The sequence below is a fragment of the Artibeus jamaicensis genome, unplaced genomic scaffold (genome assembly GCF_021234435.1).
Source record: "Artibeus jamaicensis isolate MK-2021 breed Jamaican fruit bat unplaced genomic scaffold, CSHL_Jam_final contig_332, whole genome shotgun sequence".
NCBI classification, from domain to species: Eukaryota; Metazoa; Chordata; class Mammalia; order Chiroptera; family Phyllostomidae; genus Artibeus; species Artibeus jamaicensis.
The window spans coordinates 23,225,185-23,246,592 of NW_026521788.1; the positions used below are offsets into that span (position 1 = coordinate 23,225,185).

Below are 21,408 nucleotides of genomic sequence, written 5' to 3' on the forward strand. Positions count from 1 at the left end.
TTTGTCCTGTGTGTGAGTCACCAGTCCAGTTGGCCTGACAGAACAGCCCTGTGGGGGAGGGCGGCTAGAAAGGTCCCTGTAGCCCCAGTCCGCCACCCAAAGCTTGCCCTTTGACCGATGTGCCCGCAGGCACTATTATGGGGAGACTGGATCCCCAGGCTAGTCCCCCTAAAGCCACTCTGCTTCAGTGAGCGCCCACAGGGCTGACTGCCGTGGGGGCCCAGGGCAGCTCAAAGACTGAATCCTACCAGGACTGGCTATTTGCTTGAAGCAGAGAAATGGGGTCAAAGTGGCCAGTTTCAGCTTTTGAGGTGGATGCAGTGATCTTTGCTGTAGCTGGTAGACATGGGTGGCAACTTGGACAACATTGTTCTGACCCACCCGAACAGTGGCCACCAGGGCTGAGCAAGGACCGCTCACCAGCGTGCACCTGTCCTCACTGGTCAGGACCAGCCCCTGCGTGTGAGTGGCATGGGGGCTTGAGCCTCTGAGGTCATGACACCTTTGGAGAGCATAAGCGGGACACGGCTCATGTGGTTGGAACTGGGTGCTCAGAACCCCTTGTTTACTGTACCAAGTGTGTGACCTCCACACCTGGACTGTGGTGCCAGCTGGCCCCTTCTGGGCTCTCAGACACAGCTAGTAGAGCTGGGGATCAGCTTTCATGGTTTACCTGAGACTGCCCAGGTGTTGGCACTGAAAGTTCTAGGTGCTGGGAACCCCCTCAGTCCCCGGCAAACTGGGTCAGCTTGTGCCCCATCCTCTCTGATTCAGGCCTGAGAGGTGGCCCATTCCCAGAGTAGAGAAACTGAGGCTCTGAGCCAAACAAGAATGGGATGTGGAAAAGAGATAGCAGCGCTGACCTACCACCATGTGACATGGGCTTTGCTGGGTCCCTGGAGTAAGCGCTCTGCCTGGGAAACGGGGCGGGGGCTGGCGGGAGGCAAGGAGAGAGACAGGTGGCCAGGTGTAGCTGGGCCTTGGAAGTGTGAGAGTCCCTTGGTGCACTAGGATGGTGGGCTGCAAATGGGGAAACAGAATCGGGAAGCAAGTATCTTAAAGCAAGTGCCCGGTGCACCTTACAGTTCCTTTCCCAGAAGAGCTGGGGCTGGCTGGGAGGCCGATGGACGAGATCCTTTCTGAGGGCGAGAGCAGAGGGAAGGAGAGGGGAGGGGAGGGCGGAGGAGAGGAGGGAGGGGCACCTGTGCAGGTGAAGAGCACCTGCCCACCTCGTACCGTCTCCATAGGCACCTCTTCTATGACACGCCCGTTTGATGAAATTGACAGCTCTCTAGTATTCTTTGCCCAAAGTGCCTGATGCCAATCGGGTTGAATTAGATTTCACAAGGGTTTTTGCAATACGTGGAATTCACCAGCAAATTACTCTTAAAGAGGGAAAATCAATCATTTGGAGCAGAGATAAGCTGAAGGCAAAGCAGCCTGGGATTGATCCCGTCTGTGCAGGCGTGTGTGGAATCCGACAGATAACCTGGGAGGGGGGTAGGAAGCGGAGGCTGGCAGAGGGGGACGGGGGGGGGGCGGGGAGGGAGAGAAAGGGAAACGCAGGGAGGGCAGCGGGAGGAGGGGCGAGAAGAGAGATGGAGGGAGGCAGTAAAGGAGAGACAGAGAAAGGGGAAAAGAAAGGTAAGAGGGGAAAGCAAAGGGAAGAGGAAGAGAGGAGAGGACACGGAGAAAAGGAGAGACGAAGACGAGAGGAGACAGGAGTAAGCGGGAAGGCACAGAGGGCGGAGCGGGGCCGCGAGCTGGGAGAGCAGACGCAGTCGGAAGAGCGCGGCAGGTGCACACTCCTCACTTTGCGGGTCAGGAGGCTGAGGCCCAGCAAGAACAGAGGGTTTGCCCCTCACACGGGGACAGTGGCAGACCCAGAGGAAACAGGTGCCGGACCTCAGGGCCATGCTGCTCAAGGGCCCAAACCCCAGAGGGGCTTGGGAAGGGCATTCAGCAGAGCCTGCAATGAGGGTTGTTTCCTTCCCCCTGATGCAGGCCCCAGAGGTGGCCGGCTCCCGGGGTGGGGAGACGGAGGCTCTGGTGGCCAGCCGAGCGTAGAATGCACGAGAGAAAGAGCAGGGCTGAGCTACGCCGTGCGACATGGGCTTTGCTGGGTCCCGGCATCGGAATTCTGTGACTAAGAACAGGAGGCGGGAGCGGCCCCTCACCCAGGAATTGCTGGGGCACTGCCAGCCAGCCTCAGGTCCCCCAGACTCTGAAACATGGAAGGCCCCGGGGGGATAGAGGTGGGGTTAGTGGACAGTGACCACCGCAGGGCCCCTTCCCATCGTCCCCTGGACTCCAGCTTCCCAGCGGGCAGCCTGATGCACTGGGCACGAGACAGTGGCCCCGGGGAGGCAGGGCCGAGAAACGTGGCCCCCGCGTAGGTGTGGGGGCCTGTAAGGAGAACCGCAAGCTCTGAGCTGAAGGGGTGAGGAAAGGCGGCCTCCCGCCAAGGTTCACTTCGGCGTGTCTGATTGGGGTTAATTAAGTGAAAGGTAGACAAAGGAGTGATAAGGCATCTCCACTGGGCTTTGATTTTCTGCCACTCACAGCACGGATGAGCCGAGCAGAGCCCTGGAAGAGGGAGGAACACCCAGGGGGACACCGGGCGGGGATGTCCCCTCACCCCGCACACACCCAAACCTTTGCCCCTTCTCTGCCTGCCCCTCTCATTCTGGGCCAAGGTCTAGAAATCAGCCCCTCCCTCCAACCCCTTCCTTCCGGAACAATAGTAATAACTTCTTTATTTAAGGGCACTTGCTCTGTCCCAGGCCCTTGAGGAAGGCTTTGCAACTCACCCACCATGGCCTCACCGGGAAGCCTTTACTCTGCTGCCTATTTTGCAGATGAGGAAATTGAGGCTTAAGGAGGTAGAATCCCTTGGGCAGAGTCACAGAGTGGCAAGGGCAGGGCCCAAATCTGGGGTCAGGCCCAAGGCCGAAGGCCGAGTGCTTTTAGCCGCCACTGACACTTAGGGCTTCGCGCCCTGGCACCACCGGCCCTGAGTTCGGACAGGGCTTCTGTGTGGGCAGCACTGACTCTCGGGGCCCACCTCTGCACTCCAGGTCCCCGGTCCAGTTCCCAGCTTGGGGAAGGCTGTCCCACCAGCCCACAGCACTCCTTGGGTGCCTCGAGAGGTCCCTAACCCATCCCTGTCTTGATTCACTACACTGCACCCCCCATATAGAGACCACCTTTCGTTCTTGCTGCCCTCTCCTAGCCCACCAAGCATTTGCATTGCCCTGGTCTCTCCTCTCTGTTAAAAGGAATTAAGTTTCCTGCAAGGCACATTGTAGTTCACAGGGTGGGGTGAGTGTCCCCTAGCATTTGGGGTACAAAGGAAAAGGCACTCAGCGCTCCTGCCGCCGGGGAGCCTCCTGCATGAGGTTAAAAAAAAAAAAAAAACTAGCTCAGGTGTCGCCCGCAGAAACACGGCAGAGGGAGGTTAAGTCCTGTGGGTGCGCCTCCTCCCCCCACTTCACAGATGAAGAAACCGAGGCTCCGGGAATAGGAGTTGCCCAAGGTCACACAGCTAGGAAGTGACAGGGCGTGTTCCCACACCCTGAACCCTACTGTCTCTGCTGCATCACACCACAGAGTCACCAACCCAGCTGCTACCCTGACAGGAAGTGAGGCGAGATGAGCATCTCTGGGGGCTAAGTGGTGCCCCCATCCGCGGGAGGTGTTCTGGTTGGGGAGCACCAGGCAAGAGCCAGAGGGATGGAGGCGTGTGCAGACCTCAGGCCCAAGGAAGGAGTCTGGGGGGTGGGCCAGGCCCCCCTCCCTCTGGGGGACTATGGCACCTGCAGAGGGGAGTGCCAGTGTCCAGAGCCCGAAGGTGGTGACTGAGAGTCATACTCGGAGAGAAGTCAGGCCGGGATCTGAGGACCCCGGGACACCCACGCAAGCCCACCCGCAGGGGCCGGCCGATGCTGTGTCTTGAAGGGGAGGGGAAGCCTGGCGTGTGGCAGTCCTTAATGTAACCCCATTCTGGGCCCCCAAGGGGACGGTGTCAGCATTGCACGAACAGATGCTGGTAGAAGACCCAGCCCATAATAAACTCTCAGCAAATAGTTGAAAATCAACCCAGGGTCAATTCCCGGAGCCACTGAGATGGCCACAGCAGAGAGGCAAAGAGTGTCCTTTCTGGGCAGTGACTGCCAGCTCTGACGGCTCTCAAGGCCACTTCTCCACTTCCAGCAGGGGGTGGGGGGCACAGGGTTTGAGGGAGCTGAGGGAAAAAGCCCCTTCTGGCAGCGGCTGATAACGCGGGGGCTGTTGCGTTGCCCTCCGCGGGGGGCAGCAAGACTTCAGTCACCAGAAGCAAAGCTCGGCTTGAGGGCTTGCAGGCTTGCAGCATGGGGCGGGGACCAGCGGAGGCGAGGAGTGGCCTTTCCCTTCCCAACAAATAAATAAAGCCGAGCCGTCGAAGCCCCGTGGGCAGCCGCCGGCTCCCCAGCCTGACGAGGGGAGGGCGGGCGGGCGCTGCTGCTCGCTCCGGGACCGCCGCTGCCAGCTATCAGCCTTCCCATCGCCTCTCCCCGCTGGAAGAGAATTTAATCCACCGGGTTCCTCTCCACACACCCTGGGACTCCTTTTGATGTTCCTCTTTATCTCCCTTCCCAACAGAAGTGCCCCTCAACAGCTCCAAGAGGGCCTCCTGCCTCACCCCGCCCCCCTCGCTCCCTCCCACCGCTCCACCAAGCAGTCCCCCTGCGGGGCCTGGCGGGGAGCAAGGGCGGAGGGCCGGCTGCACCCTCCACCGGCCCCTGCTTCTCTAACCTCCACCCACCGTCTTCCATCCCCCCCCCCGTCCCCCCATCCCCTCATCCCCGACCTTGAGAGGGGTGCCGTTTGGAGAGTGGGGGAGGAGTGCTCTGTTTTGCGGGGCCAGGGAGGGCGGGGTGGTTAAGAGCGTAGACTCTGCAGGTTCAGACTCGAGGTTGACTCCTTCAATGGCAGCCGCGAGGGTTGAACAAGTTACCCTCTCTGGCCTCAGTTTGCTTCTGCAGAAAGGGGGTAGCCTGCTGCTGCTGTCTATGGGAGGGGGGGCTGTTTTGAAGCCTCTGGTTAAGGTATGTGAGCGCATAATTGGTGCTTAGTATGTGGAAGAGGCTGATATACGAAGGCTGCCGTTAATGGGGGTTGTTCATCAACTTAGTGAACTGGGTGGGTGAGTGTCATACACACACACCCCAGGGGTTCTCACAAGCCAAGTCCCAGCAGGTACTGGACCTCCGAACAGGTCCTGAAGGGGCAGGCTGAGCATTTGTGGGGACTCAGCCAGAAAGTGACTCCGGAGCCTCAGGGCAGCTGTGTGAGAGTCCTGACTACTGCGGGTCAGGCTTGTGTGAACTCCTGAACTCGCAGCTGCTGCTGTCGGGCCAAGGAAAGGGAGCAAACCCCATCCACTGAGACCTCACCTACAGAAGCCAGGAAGCCCTAAGAGTCAGGAAACCCCTCTCCTGCCCTGCCAGGTGCACCAGCTGAAGCTGCACTGAGCCCCGCAGCCCCTCTCAGGCGCCTCCTCAGTCCCTCCCTCTGCCTGTGCGCAGCAGTTGCTCCGGCCCCCACCCTGAGGATCTAACCCAGCTTTCTCCCTCCTGCCACTCATCCACCATATCTGTCTGGTTTTCTTCACTGTTCGCAGACTTGCTCCTTCCCTTGCCTTTCTTCATCCAGGTGATTCTCAAACTTGAGCATGCATCGGAACACCTGGAGGGCTTGTTAAAACGCTGCTGGGCTCCATCCCCGAGTTTCTGATGCTGGAGAACTGGGCGTGGCCCCCAAATTTGCATTACTAACAAGCTCCAGGTGAGGCTGATGCAGTGGTCCCTGTGCCACACTCAGAACCACTGGTCTTCCCTCATAATTCTCGTCCTTCCTTGGATGCACTTTAGAATTAATAATCTGGAATGCATTATGAAATTCTGACGTCTGGTAGCTTTGCCCCTCCACCCTGCAAGTCTGATTTCCTCTGTCTGGAGTCTGGCCTAGGCATGGGAATATTTTAAAGTTCCCCAGGTGATTTTGATGTGCGGCTGGTGGAGAACGCCCACTCTGCCTCCCCTCTGCATCCCTGTGTCTGAAGTCTTCCCAACCCTGGCTGCCCAACACGGTGCCTTTGGGGGCACTGAGGACAATGCAGCTGTCTAGCTCCTCCCCTGGTAGATCCTGACTGGGGGCCCTGTGGGCACCTGCATTTCTGTGTAGAACCCACTGGCAAAGCCTCCCATTAACCCAGCAGTCAGGCCAGCTTCCCAACGTGGACCCTTCACAAATCAGCTCACTTCTTGGTCTCATGATTAATTATTTGTTCCCAGCTCCATGCGTTTGCTTAGGCCAGTGGTTCTCGAATGGTAGCCTCAGACCTGCAGCATATCAGCATTACCTGGAATGTATTAGAAATGCAAATGTATGGGCCCCGGCCCAGACCTGCTGAACCAAATATTCCTTGGGGGGGGGCGACAGTCTGGTTTAACAGTCGCCAGGTGATTCAAATATACAAAACGGACTAAGAATGAGCTTAAAGCCACTTCTTCAACACAGCACCCCTTCTCCATGCGTCCACTTTCCTTTCCTTCACTCCCAAAGCCAGTTCAGAACTCGCCTTCCCCGGAGATGCCTCCCCGGCTCCAGCTCACCTGCCGGCCTGGCATGCCCTCAGATTCGCCCCTGAGTTCTCAGTGTGACCATCGCCATTTGCTCTGCTGCCTCAGTTTGCACTGGAGCTGCAGCTGGGGGACGCCCGCATCAGGCCCTGACCCCACCGCCTGTGGCCTGAAGGCACCCCATCCCAGGAGCTTGTTGTCCTCACTGTGCCACCAGCCACCCCTGGGGCCTTGGCCGGCACATTCAACCTCTCTGAACCCCATCTCCTGTGGAGGGACTTCCCAGCCCTGGCATCCTTTCTTCTCCACCCTGTGGCCTGTGGGAAGAGGATGCACAGAGTAATGGGTGAGGAAAAACTGTGGAAGCCCCATGACTTCCTGAGCACCTACTGTGTGCCCGTTCCCAAGTGGATTTGCACCTACTGTGTGCCCACTCCCAGGTGGATTTGCACCGCCTGAGGCATGGTCTGGGGCCTCGAGGGGCTCCTGACATTCCACAACAAGCTCAGGGCGCTGTTCTGAACAGTGCCTGGCAAAGAGTAGATGCCCAATAAATGTGTGCAGTGTCATTCATTTTTAATATCACCATCCATCTGGACAGTTACGGAACAATCTCCAAGACATAGCTTTAAGTAAAAAAAATTAATAAAAAGTCCAACACAGAGCGACGTGTATAGTGTGCTTCTGTTTGTGTCGCGCAGAGGAGGCGCTGATGCGCAGGGCCCAGGCAGGCATGGCTTCCTGGGGAACGGGACCCAAGGCAGGGGTGGCAGGAAGGCTCTGGGGAAGGCTCTCAAGTGCCCGGGGCTGTGGAGAAAGGAAGATGGTTGTGTGCCCTGCACACTTTTGAATTATGTGAATGTTTTTCATGCCTGTGTTTATTATGTCTTTCTGTGTTAGGAAATTTAAAACGTGACAATGCTTGGTGACATTTCCTGCAGGGGTTTTGTCTAGGCTCCTGGTAGCAGGACACAGGAACGTGGCCCTTCCTCTCCCAGCCTCCCCCATCCCCTTTCCTGCCCCCCCCCACCCCCCAGCGAGGGCTCAGGGAGCTCAAGGAGACAGGAGCCCCTGTCCTCCCTCCCCCTTTGCAGACTTGCCCCCCGCCCCCCGCCCCAGGTGTGGGGCTGCACAGACCTCCCAGTACCTGCAAGCATGCGCACCTCCTCTCCCCGGCAGCCGGGAGGCTATGGCCCATCAGAGACAGGGGGCTGTCCCTCTGGAGCACCCTGTGTTCCTGGAGTCCGTCCTACCCCTCTCCCTCACCCCTACCTGGGGTCTCACCATCTCTTCTCTCTGGTTCCTTCCTCCTCTCCACACTTCTCTGGCTCCTTCTGTCTTCATATCCTTTGACTGCCCGACTCCCACTGACAGAACTTGGTAAGTGAGCCTGGGGGGGCATGGTGGGTACCGAGGGGAGGGGTCTTCACAGGGGGTGTTGCTCCACCTGCCAGGGCACAGCTCAGGCTGCCCCCACTCTCTCAGGCATCCAGGCCCTGTGGTGGAGACACCCAGGTCCACAGGAGGGAGAAGGGTTGGTGTCACCAGCTCGGAGCTGTCACACTCCGCCAGCTTTGGCTATTAGTGCCCCTTCGGGCATTTAATTGATCCCCTCCACCTGACAATGGATTCCACACCAGGGAGAACTGGAAACTGCACAGCCCAACAGGGCCAGGGGAGCATTGCCCGCACTGTGTGTGGGAGCTACTCTGGGCTGGGAACCCTGGAGGCCCCGCTGCTGGCCTGGACCCCAAGGTCAGCAGGAGAGCCTATGAGAGCTGCCCCCTTCAAACCCACTGAACCGGTAACAGGGCATAGGCCTGCTTCCAGTCTCTCGGGAAAGGCTCACAACAGGAAGTGCTCTCACTTTGCCAGTTTGTAGTTGTAAATGGAAAAAACTCAAGAGACTAATGGGTAAATGTTAACGTGCACTCATTCCACAAACGTACTTGAGAGCCTGTGGGACAGCTCGGGCTTTGCTGAGGGTGTCATCTCCAGGCTTCCGGGTTGCCTGGCTGCCTGCTTCTCTGCAGGAACAGGTTCCAGAAGGGAGCCCCTCAACATCCTTGGGCAACCAAGAAGAGAGGCATGCTTCCCTTCCCAGCCCCCAGTTTTCCACACAAGCATGTGCACAGATTGGCTGTGCTGGGCCCGGGGGTGGGAGACGCACGGCGAGCAGGAGGCCCCTGAGGGCCCCGGTCAGTGACCTGCTGGGCATCTGCAGCAGGGGCCGGGAGAGGCTCTTGACTGGTTGGCTACAAACCACATGCCACCTACTTAGGTTGAAGGAGGGTTTGGGGGAACCCCCCCCCCTTTGTGTGCAGGAAGTTGAAGAAGCTGAACCACTTCTGAGCAGGCCAGACTTGGCCATGTCTCCCACCTGCAGCAGTGGCTCGCCCTGCTGATCTGGGGACTTGGCCAAATGGAGACATCACACGCTTTGTGCGAGGATGAGCTGGGCCGGGCTCCGTGGGCTCCGTGGGCCCTGGCCCTGGAGAGGATGGTCAGAACCCCCTGGCTCAGAGCAAGCAACCCCTCCCTCCACCTGACCGCAGACTGAAACTGAGCCACTAGGCCTTAACAGGGCCTGCAAAGGCTGCGGCAGCTCTGGCTGTCTGGGGTCGTGTCCTGCTGGCCACAATGTGGGGGACACAGGGGTTCATTTTGCCACTCAGGCTATGAAATTATTCCCATTCCACACATAAGCAAGCCATTGTTCTCCCTGACCAACAGGTTCCAGAAGGAGGACAGGGAAAAACAGTGTCCTGCTCTGTCCCTCGTTCCCTCTCCTGTCCCACCGCTGTAGACACTTGCTTCTCTCCTGCTTCTGCTCTCCCCTCCCTCTCCCTGCTAGGTCTTATGGCTGGAAGACCCCTCCCCACTTGGGGTCACTGGGACAGAATAAAAGGAGCAGGGCATGGAAAATGCACCGAACCACCTTCAAGGGTGTTGTGGGCGTCCGATGGGGTGATGAAGGGAAAAAGCTGGAGGAGATTCCCAGAGAAGCCTAGACACGGGCAGGAGGGGGCTCAGGGAGCTGGGCAGGGTCGTTCAGTGGAGGCTGGGGACACTGGGGGATGAGGGCCAGGCCCGCTCCTACCCCGACCCACCTTCCACGCCAAGGCAGCTCTGCCCCCCAGCCGCGCGTCAGGCCTTGGCCTCCCACGCTCCTTCTGACTGGTTTCTCCTCCATTCTTCACCCCAGGGCCTGAACAGCATGTTTGAAGTGTACCTGGTGGGGAATAACTCCCACCACTTCATCATCTCTCCCACCTCCGTCCAAGGGAAAGCGGACATTCGCATCCGGGTGGCCATCCCCCTGGACTACGAAACCGTGGACCGCTACGACTTTGACGTAAGGGCCCTCTCACTGTCTTCCTGGTTGGGTGGGGGGATTTCAGGCAAGGCGGGAGGGGTGGGGTGACAGCATGCCCTTACATGACCCCTTCCGCCTCTTCCCACCTTTCCCTGCGTCTCTGACTCAGTGAGCCTGACAGGGGCTGGGCTGAGCCTCCCCTTTTCAAGGACAACCAGAAAATGTCCAAGAACTGAGCGGAATTCTACCAGGCACCACCAAGCCTCAGAAATCCCTCAGGAGCACTGCCATCCACACCCTGCCGGCAGAATCAGTGGACCCCCCCCCCCCCCTATGACCAGTGATGGAGGGACTCACAGTAGCACACACCTGGAATGAGCAGGGGCTCTGACAGGTGTTCTGGGTTGGCACCTGCAAAGGCCCCAGGGGACTCATGGGGACAAAGGCTCCAGGAGCACGTGGGAGCTTACCTGGGCCCTGCTCTGCACACCCAGCTCTTTGCCAACGAGAGTGTGCCTGACCACGTGGGCTATGCCAAGGTGAAGATTACCCTCATCAATGAGAATGACAACCGGCCCATCTTCAGCCAGCCACTGTACAACATCAGCTTGTACGAGAATGTCACTGTGGGGACCTCTGTGCTGACAGTCCTGGTGAGTCCCCACTCTTCCTGCATGGCCACTGAGTTCTGGGGCCCAGCGTGGGGAGGCAGCCAGAGGGATTTTGCCCAAGGGGTTTGGGCAGTCAGGGAAGGGGGTACCCCCAAGCTCTCAAAGGTTGTAGTGTTGGTGTATTTAAGCATCTGGACTCTCCTCACTGGGCTCCCTTGGCCAGGGTGCAGTGTGGAACAGGGGCCAGCACAAGGGAGGATGAGACTGGGCCGAGGATGCTTCGGTTCTCTGCCTTGTCTGTGAAGGGACAGCACCTGGATGGGCCGGGAGCCTGGAGGCATTCTCTAATGGGGACAGGTGCCGGCTGTCTCTGAGGGTGGTGATCACTATCTGAGCACAGGAGCTGGCAAAGAATGGGCCACTCAAGGGCACTTGGCATCCCAGCTGCCCTTGGGTTAGACTTTGGTAAGGGGCCCTCCCAGTGTCCATTTGTGTCAAACTCTTGGTTTCAAGGGACAGAAACTTATGTTTCAAACAAATGAACAAACAAAAAAGATTAGCTAGTGCAGCTCAACAGTATAAGTGATTTCATGAATGGCTGCATCCAGGCACCCAGCAGAGCAGGAATTTGACTTCAACACGAGGGTGGTTTTTTTTTTTAATTGGCAGAGACGGACACCAGCACCCCTAGGCTTGCTTCTTACGAATTTATCAACCCTATTGGGGAAAAAATATATCTTTTCCAGTAGTTGCAGCAAAAGTCACAGAGCTGATTTCCATTGATCCAGCTTTTTGGGCCATCCTGGAGCCAGTCATCAGGATTCTCATATTCTAGAGATGGGTCATACTCCCCACTGTGGAGTCACGGGTTGGGGTCAGTCCATCCAAATTAGATAAACTGAAATGGGGGAGGGGCTATATCAAAGGGGATCGTGATGGAAGAAGAAAGAAGATTGATCGCTGAGCAGATCAAAGTGGTAGGTGTGTGTTACACAAGCCCAGGGTCTTCCCAGAGCAGGTGCTCAAAAAAGATTATACAGTTTTACTCACTGCTGCCCCTCCCTGCTCACTCTGAGGCCCCCAGAGGGTCTATGTCTTGTTCTGTCCTCATGCCAAGCACAGACATTGCCTGCTGATCCCAGGCCCTCTACTCCAAAGTGTGTTTACTCTACAGACAGATGGCATAGAACCGTGTGGAGCCCCCAGGCCCTTCTCATCCCACAGTTATTAATATTCCAAACAGATGTGGAGCTAGGCAGGCCGTCAGGTGGAAACAGTACGTCTGCTGTGGCCATTCGCTTCCCCAGCCTGCGGCTTCACAAGGTGTTCTCCGCAATCAGTCACCCAATGCTTGAGGTCCCACAGACCCTCTGGTAGCCCCTAGGGGCTGGGCCTTCTGGACCCAAAGAAAGCATCTTCAGCCCTCCAGCCACCTTCGAATGTCAGGGTGAAGGACACCCAGGCAGCCTATGCTTCAAGGATCTCACAAGCAGAGGAAGCCCCAGCCCCCAGCTCTGGGGCCACGGGACAGAGAACTCAAATGTCAGGTCCAGGCTCGGAGGGGGTCTGGGGATTCCTTCCTGGTATTCTTGCTGGGGACAGAGGGTCTCACTTTGCAGTCCCAAGTTAACATGGTCCTGGGAGAGGGTTGAGGGAGCTGAGGGAGCCGAGGGAACAGGGCCCAGGTGTGGAGGAAAGCTCACCTCTTGGCCGCTGGCTAGGGGCTGGTGCCGAGGACCCTGAGTCAGGCCCCATGCCACCTGCAGTTAGCGCTGGAGAGGAGGTCTCCCAATTAATCGGGTTTCCTCAAGCACGGAGCAGTTTCCAGGCCTGCACGGACCCCTGCTGAGTGCCCAGGGTCCCGGCTCCCGTCCTCTCCCAGGCCTCCCGGAATGTTTAGTGGATGAGTTCCGCCTCCTCTTTGGCTGCCCGAGGGTCTCTGTCCAGGGCTGGCTCATGTGGCCAGCCTCGAGTTCCTGAGCGTGTCTGTCCAAGCCTTGCCCGCCTCCTTCTCAGTCCTGCGGCCCCAGGGTTTGTGGAATGGTGCCTACGAGGGAGCTGTCTCACCCAATGGTAACCTCCGGCACCAGGGTTTCGCACCTAAAGGGGCTCAGGACCTAAAGTGAACAGTGTTGTGGGCCCTGGTCTCCCTGCCTCCACTCTGTGCTGGTCTGTCCAGGTCACACCTAAGAGCCTTTACTTCCTCATGTGCATAAGGGGCATGAGACCCGCCAAGGCTGTTATCAGGATGTGTGAGCCATGGGTGCGAAAGCCCCTCCTGTGTAACCCCCACCCGTCATCTCCAGTCTCCCAAGGTGCTTCCCGACTCCTAGCAGTAGCCCGCTCTGTGGCCACCCCACCCACACCCACCATCCTGCTCCATCTCCCGCCCCCCACGCCCATTCTCTGCGCAGACCCTGGGTCAGCCTGGCCTCTCTGCCTCCTTTGCTGCAGGAGGGGCTGAAGCGATAGCCGCCTGCTCAGGGACTGTGAAATTCCTTCTCCCTGACCTTTACTGAGATGTTATTTAAATGTTTCATGGACAATGGTGTCAGGAAAAAAATTATGAAGGAAAGGGAAATGTTTTAATTTGCACTGAGGTCTGGGGTGCATGCAGCCTGCTGCGAGGGGCACCCTCACCCCCGCCCCAGCACGGCCCCATTTCTGTGGCTTGCTACCTGTTTTGGGAGAAGAACACGGGCTCATAATGGTGTTGGGAGGTCAGACTGTGAGGGGGCTGTCACCTCTAGCCTGGACATCCCACCTGGGGCCAAAGGGCTGGACCTTTTCACTTTCCGATCCATAGATCTCCCCTAGCCCAGACTTTGGGGTCCCAGGCACTCTCTTCCTCCTGAATTACAGTTCCTGTTACAACAAAATGAGTTTCCACTGATGGAGGGGAAAGAGTGGGGACCTGGAGTTCAAAGCCTCGATTTTCAGAATCGACTCCTTGGAGGACATGACAGAAGCTGCTTCCCTTAGCAGTACCTCATCGGTAAAATGAACAGGGTGGATCAGTGTGTCTGGTCCTTGCTAGACCTAGAGCCTGGAGGTGAGGTGACCTCTGAGGACTGCTGCCACTGTTGCCACCGCGGCTGTCACAGTTATTTCAGCAGCTGTTGTTGACGAGGTGTAAACCATGTACTTGAACGAACGTGTTATTTCCAGCCTACGCAGCTGCTGTCATCCTCACTGTATGGGCGAGGAAACTGAGGTTTGGGGAGATTAAGTCACTTTCTCAGGATCCAGGGCTAGTAGGTTGTGGGGGTGACTTTTCCCACAAGTCTCCCCGTCTGCCATGGATGAAGGTAAATAAGACATGACATGAGCTGCTTGAGGAGAAGAGGTGGCCAGTTTCTCAGCGGGAAAAGGCATTGAGCCCCCTCCTCCAAAGGCTTTTATTGGGTTGTAATACACAGGAATACAGGGCAGCAAGGATCAAACAGTAGATAACATTTCAAAGAAATCTGAGGGCTTAGTCTGAGTCAGAGTGTCTCAGGAAGGGAGTTTTGCAGAAACTTTTAGGGTTTCCTGCTCTGACCCTTAATGAAAGCACTCTTAGCAGAGCAGATTTCACAGGTTTATCAGGAAGTCTTTGTGATGTCAGATTCCCCCCACATATACACATGCTCTAGCAAGACAGGGAGCTGCACCCCTCCCCATCAGGTTTCAGGCTTAAGGGGATTAGAGCCAGGCAGTGCTTCTCCCAGAGGACATGGGGACTTGGGCTTTGGCCAGGGGGCACGGGTCTATTGTTCGCTCTTTGTTGCAGCCCCCAAGTCCTTCCATGATGGCCTCCCAGGTGGTCGAGTCTGGCTGAGGTTGCTCCCCTCTGTGAGGAGACTTACCCGTCATGTACTTCCGATCATGCTTCGGGGGCAGGGAGAGGAAACTGAGGCAGCATTTGCTACCAGAGACAAGCCTTGTCTCCTGTGGCTCGCATTCCAGAGGTCACTCACTCATCCTTAGCCACGGTGGGGTTAGGGTTACAATTCCTGAAACCAGTCAGAGCAGTCCACAACAGTAAGTGATTGAGCTGGAATTGGTAAAATGACTGCCTGACCCCAAGCCACAGGCCCTTGACCACAACGCTGCCCGTCTGAAAGGCTCTGCATCAGACCACTGCGCCTGTCTCTTCAGTAATGTTCAGAGCTGAGGGTAAAGAGAGGAACTGGGAAGTGCTCTCTGCGGGACCCAGGGGGACCGGCCGCATGGTCACCCCAGGCATTTTGTCCCGAGGTGACATTCTGGACCCTCAAGAATTTCTGGCACCATCAGGTGACCTTCCAGCTCTCTAGGTCCCAAGCTGCTCAGGGGTCAGAGCTAGGTGAGCGACTTTTTATTGATGGGGAGACCAGGTCAGGGAGACTGGAGCACTTCGCCCAGTGAAGCCGGAATCCCGAGGCAGCCAGAGCTGTCTTCATCAGGAAAGGCCTCCTGGAAGGAGGGGAGATGCAGGGCAAACGTCAGTGCGCAGTGGCCCTCTGAAGGGTGACTGCGCAGGGGAGACATGTGTAGGGGTGCATATACCCGTGTGTGGGGGCTGTGTGCACATGTATGCACGCAGGGGCATGTGTACATATAATACACACATCCGTGTGTGTGCAGGTCCCTGTATGATGTGGGTGGCTCCCCACCCTCCAGGTTGTGTTGTCTGTCCCCTGTCAGGTCCCCAGGCTGCTCCGATTCTCACCTCCAATCCCACCTTCTCTCCTGACAACAGGGTCAGGTGGGAAGACCATGGTGTCTTCCTGGGATTCTGCTGGGCTCAGGGCAGCCCCATGACCTGACCAAGGGGTGTGTGGGGCCCAGCAGGGTTTTGGGGTGCCATTAGACAGTAGGAGAATAATCGAACCATTCATTTATTCAATAAAATATTTCGAATACCTACTATGTGTCAGGCACATGACCCTAAAGACGCAGTGGTGCTATAAGTCTTGCCCTCATGAAGTTTACAGTCTCCTAAGAAAGCCTGAGGTTTATACTAAATCTTTACATTAAGTATTACTTGCTATGACGGACAGATCGGGGAGCTATGCATTCCTACAAGGGCACCTGACCTTGACTGGGGTCAGGGGAGGCTTCCCTGAAGAAGTGACCATTGAGCAGGCATGAACAGAGGGGCAAGGCGAGGGAAGCACATTGGAGGGAACAGCACATGCAGACAAAATGCCTTGTGGCTGGAATGCAGTGAGGAGTGTGTGTAGTGCAAGGAGGCGGAGTCCTGCTCTTATGAAGCATGAGGGGCTCAGCTGTCTCTCTTCCTTCCGAATCACCACCTACCCCACACGCAACCACCGGGCTGCTGTACGGATCATGGAGGAGTCCTGTGTTACTGAACCATCCCCATGCTCCTACCTGTTCCATTCTGGTGGCCCATGGCAGGCATTTGGGAAACAGCTGGCAGAAGTTGTACTTGGGATTGCAAGGAGCCAGCCGGCCTCTTGCAGTATGGAGCTCATGTCCCCGGATTTATTAGAGGACAGCAAGAGAGGGGTGCTGAGGCAGAATGAGAGCCAGCAGGGAGGTTACTCCTGGGGCGGGTCTTACTGCACCCCAGACCTTTTCTCCCTGCTCCAGTATGGGCAGAAGGGATGGACTGTCAGACAAGACAGGCTTCTCCAGGCAGAGAATCAAAGCGAGAAGGAAAGGCACGTGAGAGCCCTGACCGGGCAGGTGCGGGCCCCAGGACGCCCAGCTCAGTGTCTGCTCGGCCCGGGCCAGACAGAGCAGCCTGGTGGGAGCTGAAAGGAATGGCTCCTCTCCCCTCCCTGCCCCGCCCCCCAGCCTGTCCTGGGGGGACTGGTCCCACCCGTTCTCTGGGACTGGGTTTTCTTCCCATGAAGTAGGAAGTGTTGTGCCTGCCCAGCCCACATGGCTGGATTGTTGAGAGACCCCATTATGGTGATGTGGGTGTAAATACTGGGTTTACAGTGGCTCACATGGAATATAACACAACAATAAATAAATAATAATAGAAGAATAAAGTTTTGCGTACTCACAACTGTAAACCTACTTTTGCTCCGCCCTGTGTTTAAGGACTGACAGACTGAAAGAAAGGTTTTATCCTCATCAGCCCTAAGGACCCCAGTTCCGCCTTCCCCCACCCCTTCAGCCTGCAAGCACAGCTCTGCTGAGGTAGGACCTCGATGGGCCACTGTGCCTGCTTCCTGCTCTGTGACTGGGACAGATGCTTTGGCAGGACCCCATCCAGGCAGGGTGTTGTGAGAATTGAGTGAAGGCGCTGTGAACGGTTTGTGAAGGCGCTGCGCACACAGCTGGCTGGGAGCACACTCAGGGCATTTCAGCAGGGCATGCCGAGCCTCCTGTCTGAGGCTTCGTGGAGTGGGAACACCAAGCTCAAAGCCACGGCCCTGCCCTGGGCAGCCACGTAACCTGGGTGATACCTGGGGAGCCCCAGTGCCCCGTTTTGAAGTGAGGTGATTGGGTCTCTGGCTTCGTGGGGCTCTAATTCCAACTCATTGTGCCTGAGAGGAAAGGGGAGTCCCCCTTCATTTACATTCACTCCCTGTGACACAGACGTGCTTCCTCCCCTCAAGGGTCCCTCACTCGCCCACTGGCCTCCGGAGCTGTCTCTCCTGCCCGGTCTGGAGGCTTGGCCAGGATTCCCAAGGCCTTCACCTGCCTGCTCTTGGAGCTAAGCTGCTTTTCCTCCTGGTCCTCCCTGCCCACCCAAACCAACACAGACAGCCCTGCCGCTCGTCCCCTCCTCACCCTGCCCCTCCCAGCAGCAAATACCCCTGGCACCGAAAGGGAAAGGTGTGCTATGCTGTCCCTGCCCCGGCCTCAGTCCTGGCGGACACAAAATGCATGAGCCTCTTCTCCAGCTCGGTGCACCCCGGGGCTCCCTCAGCCTGCAGGCTCAGGGACACCCACACACCCCGACCTGTTGCAGGAACCTAACACAGGCCTCACCTGGGTTCTGGGAATCTGGTGGCCCAGCCAAGTGGTCAGGGAAGGCCAGTGCCCTGTGTTGGCCTCCAGTGGTGGTCCCTCTGGCCCCTTACAGAAGGGTATGCTGCCCTGCAACGTGGGGGACACCTGTCAGCTGCATCGGCCCCTGCAGGAGGAAACCTTGGCTGGGAAGAAGGGGTGGAAACCAAGGAGACCCAAGTTCAAACCCTGCTCTGCGAGCTGGGCCAGTGCTTGGCTGTGTCTAAGCCTCTGTCCCCGTGTTCACTATGGAGATGGTGATAGTGTCTGTCCCATAGTTAAGAGAAATGGGGTATTTTAGCACACTTGGCGCATTAGAAAGCTCTGGGTAAATGGCAGCTGTGATTGCTAGTGCTGGTGTTGGTAATCTTATCCACCGTGAAGCTCCATCTTATTTGGGGTCAGTGGCTCTTAACCTTAGCAGACAAGTGCCTGGATAGTCTGCCTTTGGCTCCGACTTCACCAGACACCAGGTCCTCTGAAGTTCATGTGCTGGTTGAGTTCTTGTCTGTGCCCGTCCCTGGGATTCTAACACTCAGGCCCCAGCCTCAAGCTGCAGAAGGCAGAGGAAGCTTACACAGGGACACAGGAGCGAACCAAGACTCCTAGACACAGGTGTGACAGGTGCTTGGCTTCCTGGGCGTGCAGCCCAGGTATCTGCTCAGAGGCCTGGACTTAGAAGGCCTGGCACTCAGGCGGATGCCGTGCTGTCACCACCTGGAAATTCTTCATTTTTGAACAAGGGGCTCCACGTGTTCATTTTGCACTAGGCTTTGCAAATTGCGTAGTATGTCCTGACTATAGGAGCCCCAAGGAATTCGGTGGTTCTCCACTGTCCTCCCCCACTGCCACACTCAGTCTACACCAGCTTGCTTTGCACCACGCTCTGCTCGAGGGCCACAGACGGGGCTGTATAAAGCAGCAGCCATTGTCTTACACTCATGGGTTTGGTGGCTCAGGGATATGGAGAGGGCTCAGCAGAGGGCCCTTCTTCGCTCCTTGAATATGGGAGTGACTGTAACAGCTGGAGGCTCCTCCTCCCATGTCTGGTGCCTGTGCTGGTCCAATTGGAGGGCTGGCTCAGCTGTGTGCTCACCTGAGCCCCTCCATGTGGCCCCTCCACGTGGTCCCCCCATGTGGCATGGAAGTTCTGAGTGGAAGCACCTCAGAGGAGGTCTCTGAGGAGCCAGCATCCCAAGAGGGCCAAGCAAAAGCTGTGTGGCCGTCTCTGACCCAGCCTCGAAGTCACACAGCATCATTTCTGGTGAATTCTGTTGGTTGTAGTGAGTCAGTGCAGCAAGTTCAAATTCAGGGCCAAGGGCTATAGATGCTTCCCCAACTCTCAGTGGGAAGAATGTCGAAGAATTTATACAAATGTAGGTGTTTTGCAACCACTCAGAGCTCACTCCTGTTCTCTACCTGTGATGAGATGTCGTCTGTGAGCGTGGCCCCGGGAGACGGCCAGTCCCCCTCCCCCACCTGGATGCTGCGCAAACCAGGCAGAAGAGCAGAAGGCGGAAACCCTCCAAACCCCACTTCCAGCCCAGAGCACAGGTCTGGGCTAAGAACACGAGGCCCATGGCCTGAATCCGGCCCTCCGCCTTGTTTTGTCTGGCCTGGCACCTTGTTTCTACCCAGCAGTAGCCCTGAGCTCTCGCTTAACTGTTAAGTTACATTCATACAGTCCTAAAGTGACAGTCAACCCTTTGAAGGCAACCGTAAGGCTGATGTGGCCCCCGGTGGGAACGAGTGTGACACCCCTGGCCTAGAAAGTGCTCTTCTTCAATAGTGGTAGGAAGGCAAAGAGAAGCGTCATCCCACTGACCCCAGGCACCTCATGGTAAAGTGAGGCCTAGGCCTAGGTTGGCATTCAAGGCCTTCACACCCTGGCCCTAAGCTGCTTTCCTGCCTTCTGCGCACTATACCCCTCGTACCCCTTCTCTCCTGCCCGACCAGGCTCCCCAGCTCCCTGCTCATATTACTCCCCTCCAAGCTCTTCCTCTCTCCTGTCTGAGACTGTCCAAAGCCTGCTGACCATAAGGGCCAGTCCAGTTGGCAGCCTTGTAAGTGGCCCTCCCCCGGTGACGAGCACCGGCCCACTCCATCCGAGGTCTTCCCCTCCTTACCAGCTCACCTGCGTACGAGGCACCTCACTTTCCCCGGCTGCTGTCACTGCTCATACTGGGGATTTCATGAATAACATCCTTTTCTCCCCAGCCCACTGGAAACCTCCCGAAGGCGAGTTCTCTCTGTTTCAGTGTCCCCCCCCCCCCCCCCCGAGAGGTGCTGCACAGAGAAAATCTGACTCCTAGAGTGCCCGAGACGAGTAGACCGGCTGCCTTCCGAGGGCCCTTCCTAGGTCAGGCAGGGTCTGGGGATGCAGAACCCCCAGCCCAGGAACAGAGGCAGGGCCTGGGCGATACACTCTCCCCAGGTTCCAGGATCCCCTGGCGCATCCTAATCCTGATCCTAATCAGGGCATGTGATTGCAAGGTCAAGGCTAAGGTGCAACCAGCCCCTCAGCCTGGCTCTGCAGACAAGTAAGAGGGCCCTGACCCTGCTTCCTTAGCTGCTCCTGGGCAGGCTGGGGAGGGGGTGGGAGGCTCCGGGAGCCCACGGGTCTCTGCTGCAGAATCGTTCCCCTTCGTCCCTCCCAGAGTGGGGCTGTACTTTCTCGGCAACCCCAGATGCCCCTACCATACTCCTCCTCCATTCACTGACTATTCACTGAAGGCCTGGAATGATGGCGGTGAACCAGACAGACAGTCCTCTATATTCCCCGGGCAGAAGACAGAAGATGAACAAACAATACACGCAGGGTGTCAGAGGGGGATGAGCACCATGGGGAAAGTGTAGCCCGGCTGGGTGGGGAATGCCAGCAGGGTGGTGTAACTCTGCCTTATCAAGTGGTCAAGGACGGCAGGCCTCTCACAGAAGGTGGCATTAGACAGAGAGAAGCTGAGGGGCGGGGGTCGATCTGGGGCACGACTGGCCCAGGCTGCGGGAGCTGCAGGTGAAAGGCTTCCAGACAAGAGCCTGGTGGAGCAGGTGGACATGCAGAGGAGGAGGGAGGGGTGACTGTCCGGGACAGCGAGCCCATCAGCGGTGACCGTGCTGCAGAGAGACTTGATGGACCACTGTGGCTGCTAGACGAAGTGGGGGTGGGGGCTGAGTGAAAGACGCTGGCCCCAGCCACGTAGGTGGCAGTGGCGGAGGAGAGGTGGGAATCTCAGGAGCACCCCGCCGCCTCCTCTCCCGGCTCACACGTGGGTCTGAGCACTGGCTTCACATTCTCCCCGACACCCCACCTCCCCCAGGCCCCGCAAGGCGTGTCCCTCCCGTCCCCACCTCTCAGCACCGAAGCGGGCAGACAGCCCCGGGTTGGCCTCCTACCACAGTCTGGCCTTGGGCAGTTTACCAGCTGTCCCTGGGTTCCTGTCCCCCTCTGTAAAATGGGGAGAGTCATTCCCACCTCAGCAGCGCTGGGGACTCATGTGGGGGAACATCGCAGTCCCCAGCGCGCACACAGCAAACACTCTGATGGCCGCCTCAGCCCCAGCAGCACGCCTGGCATCCGTTCGGGGCCATCCGTGCGGTTCCAGGACAGTGGCCTCTCCCCCTTCTGAGAGCATCGGTTCAACCCGAATCTGTCATTGCATAACGCTGATGACAGAAATGGCCAACACGAATTATTATTAGTAGGTCTAGGAGACGATAACATAACCTAAGAGTAGGCCCCGTCCAGGGATTCAGCAAAACCCAGCGAGACAGGTGAACGCAGGGGAGAGTGGAAGTGGGCTCCCCTTCCTGAGAACAGCCCCCCACCCCGCCCCCTCCTCGTGCTCTCTCCCCACTTCCTCCTGACACCCCTCACCACGGGCATCTTAATTGATCTCATTGTTCT

The 21,408-nt window shown here is 57.4% G+C and overlaps 1 protein-coding gene across 1 annotated transcript in view; it reads left to right on the forward strand.

The window, feature by feature from the left end:
• The window catches only part of CDH23 (cadherin related 23), a 416,092-nt gene that overhangs the window by 239,530 nt on the left and 155,154 nt on the right, over positions 1 to 21,408 (forward strand). Inside the window, exons 12-13 of the mRNA XM_053663874.1 lie at positions 9,829 to 9,978; positions 10,434 to 10,592. Coding sequence (XP_053519849.1) covers positions 9,829 to 9,978; positions 10,434 to 10,592 — 309 coding nt within the window. The remainder of the gene's footprint in view (positions 1 to 9,828; positions 9,979 to 10,433; positions 10,593 to 21,408) is intronic.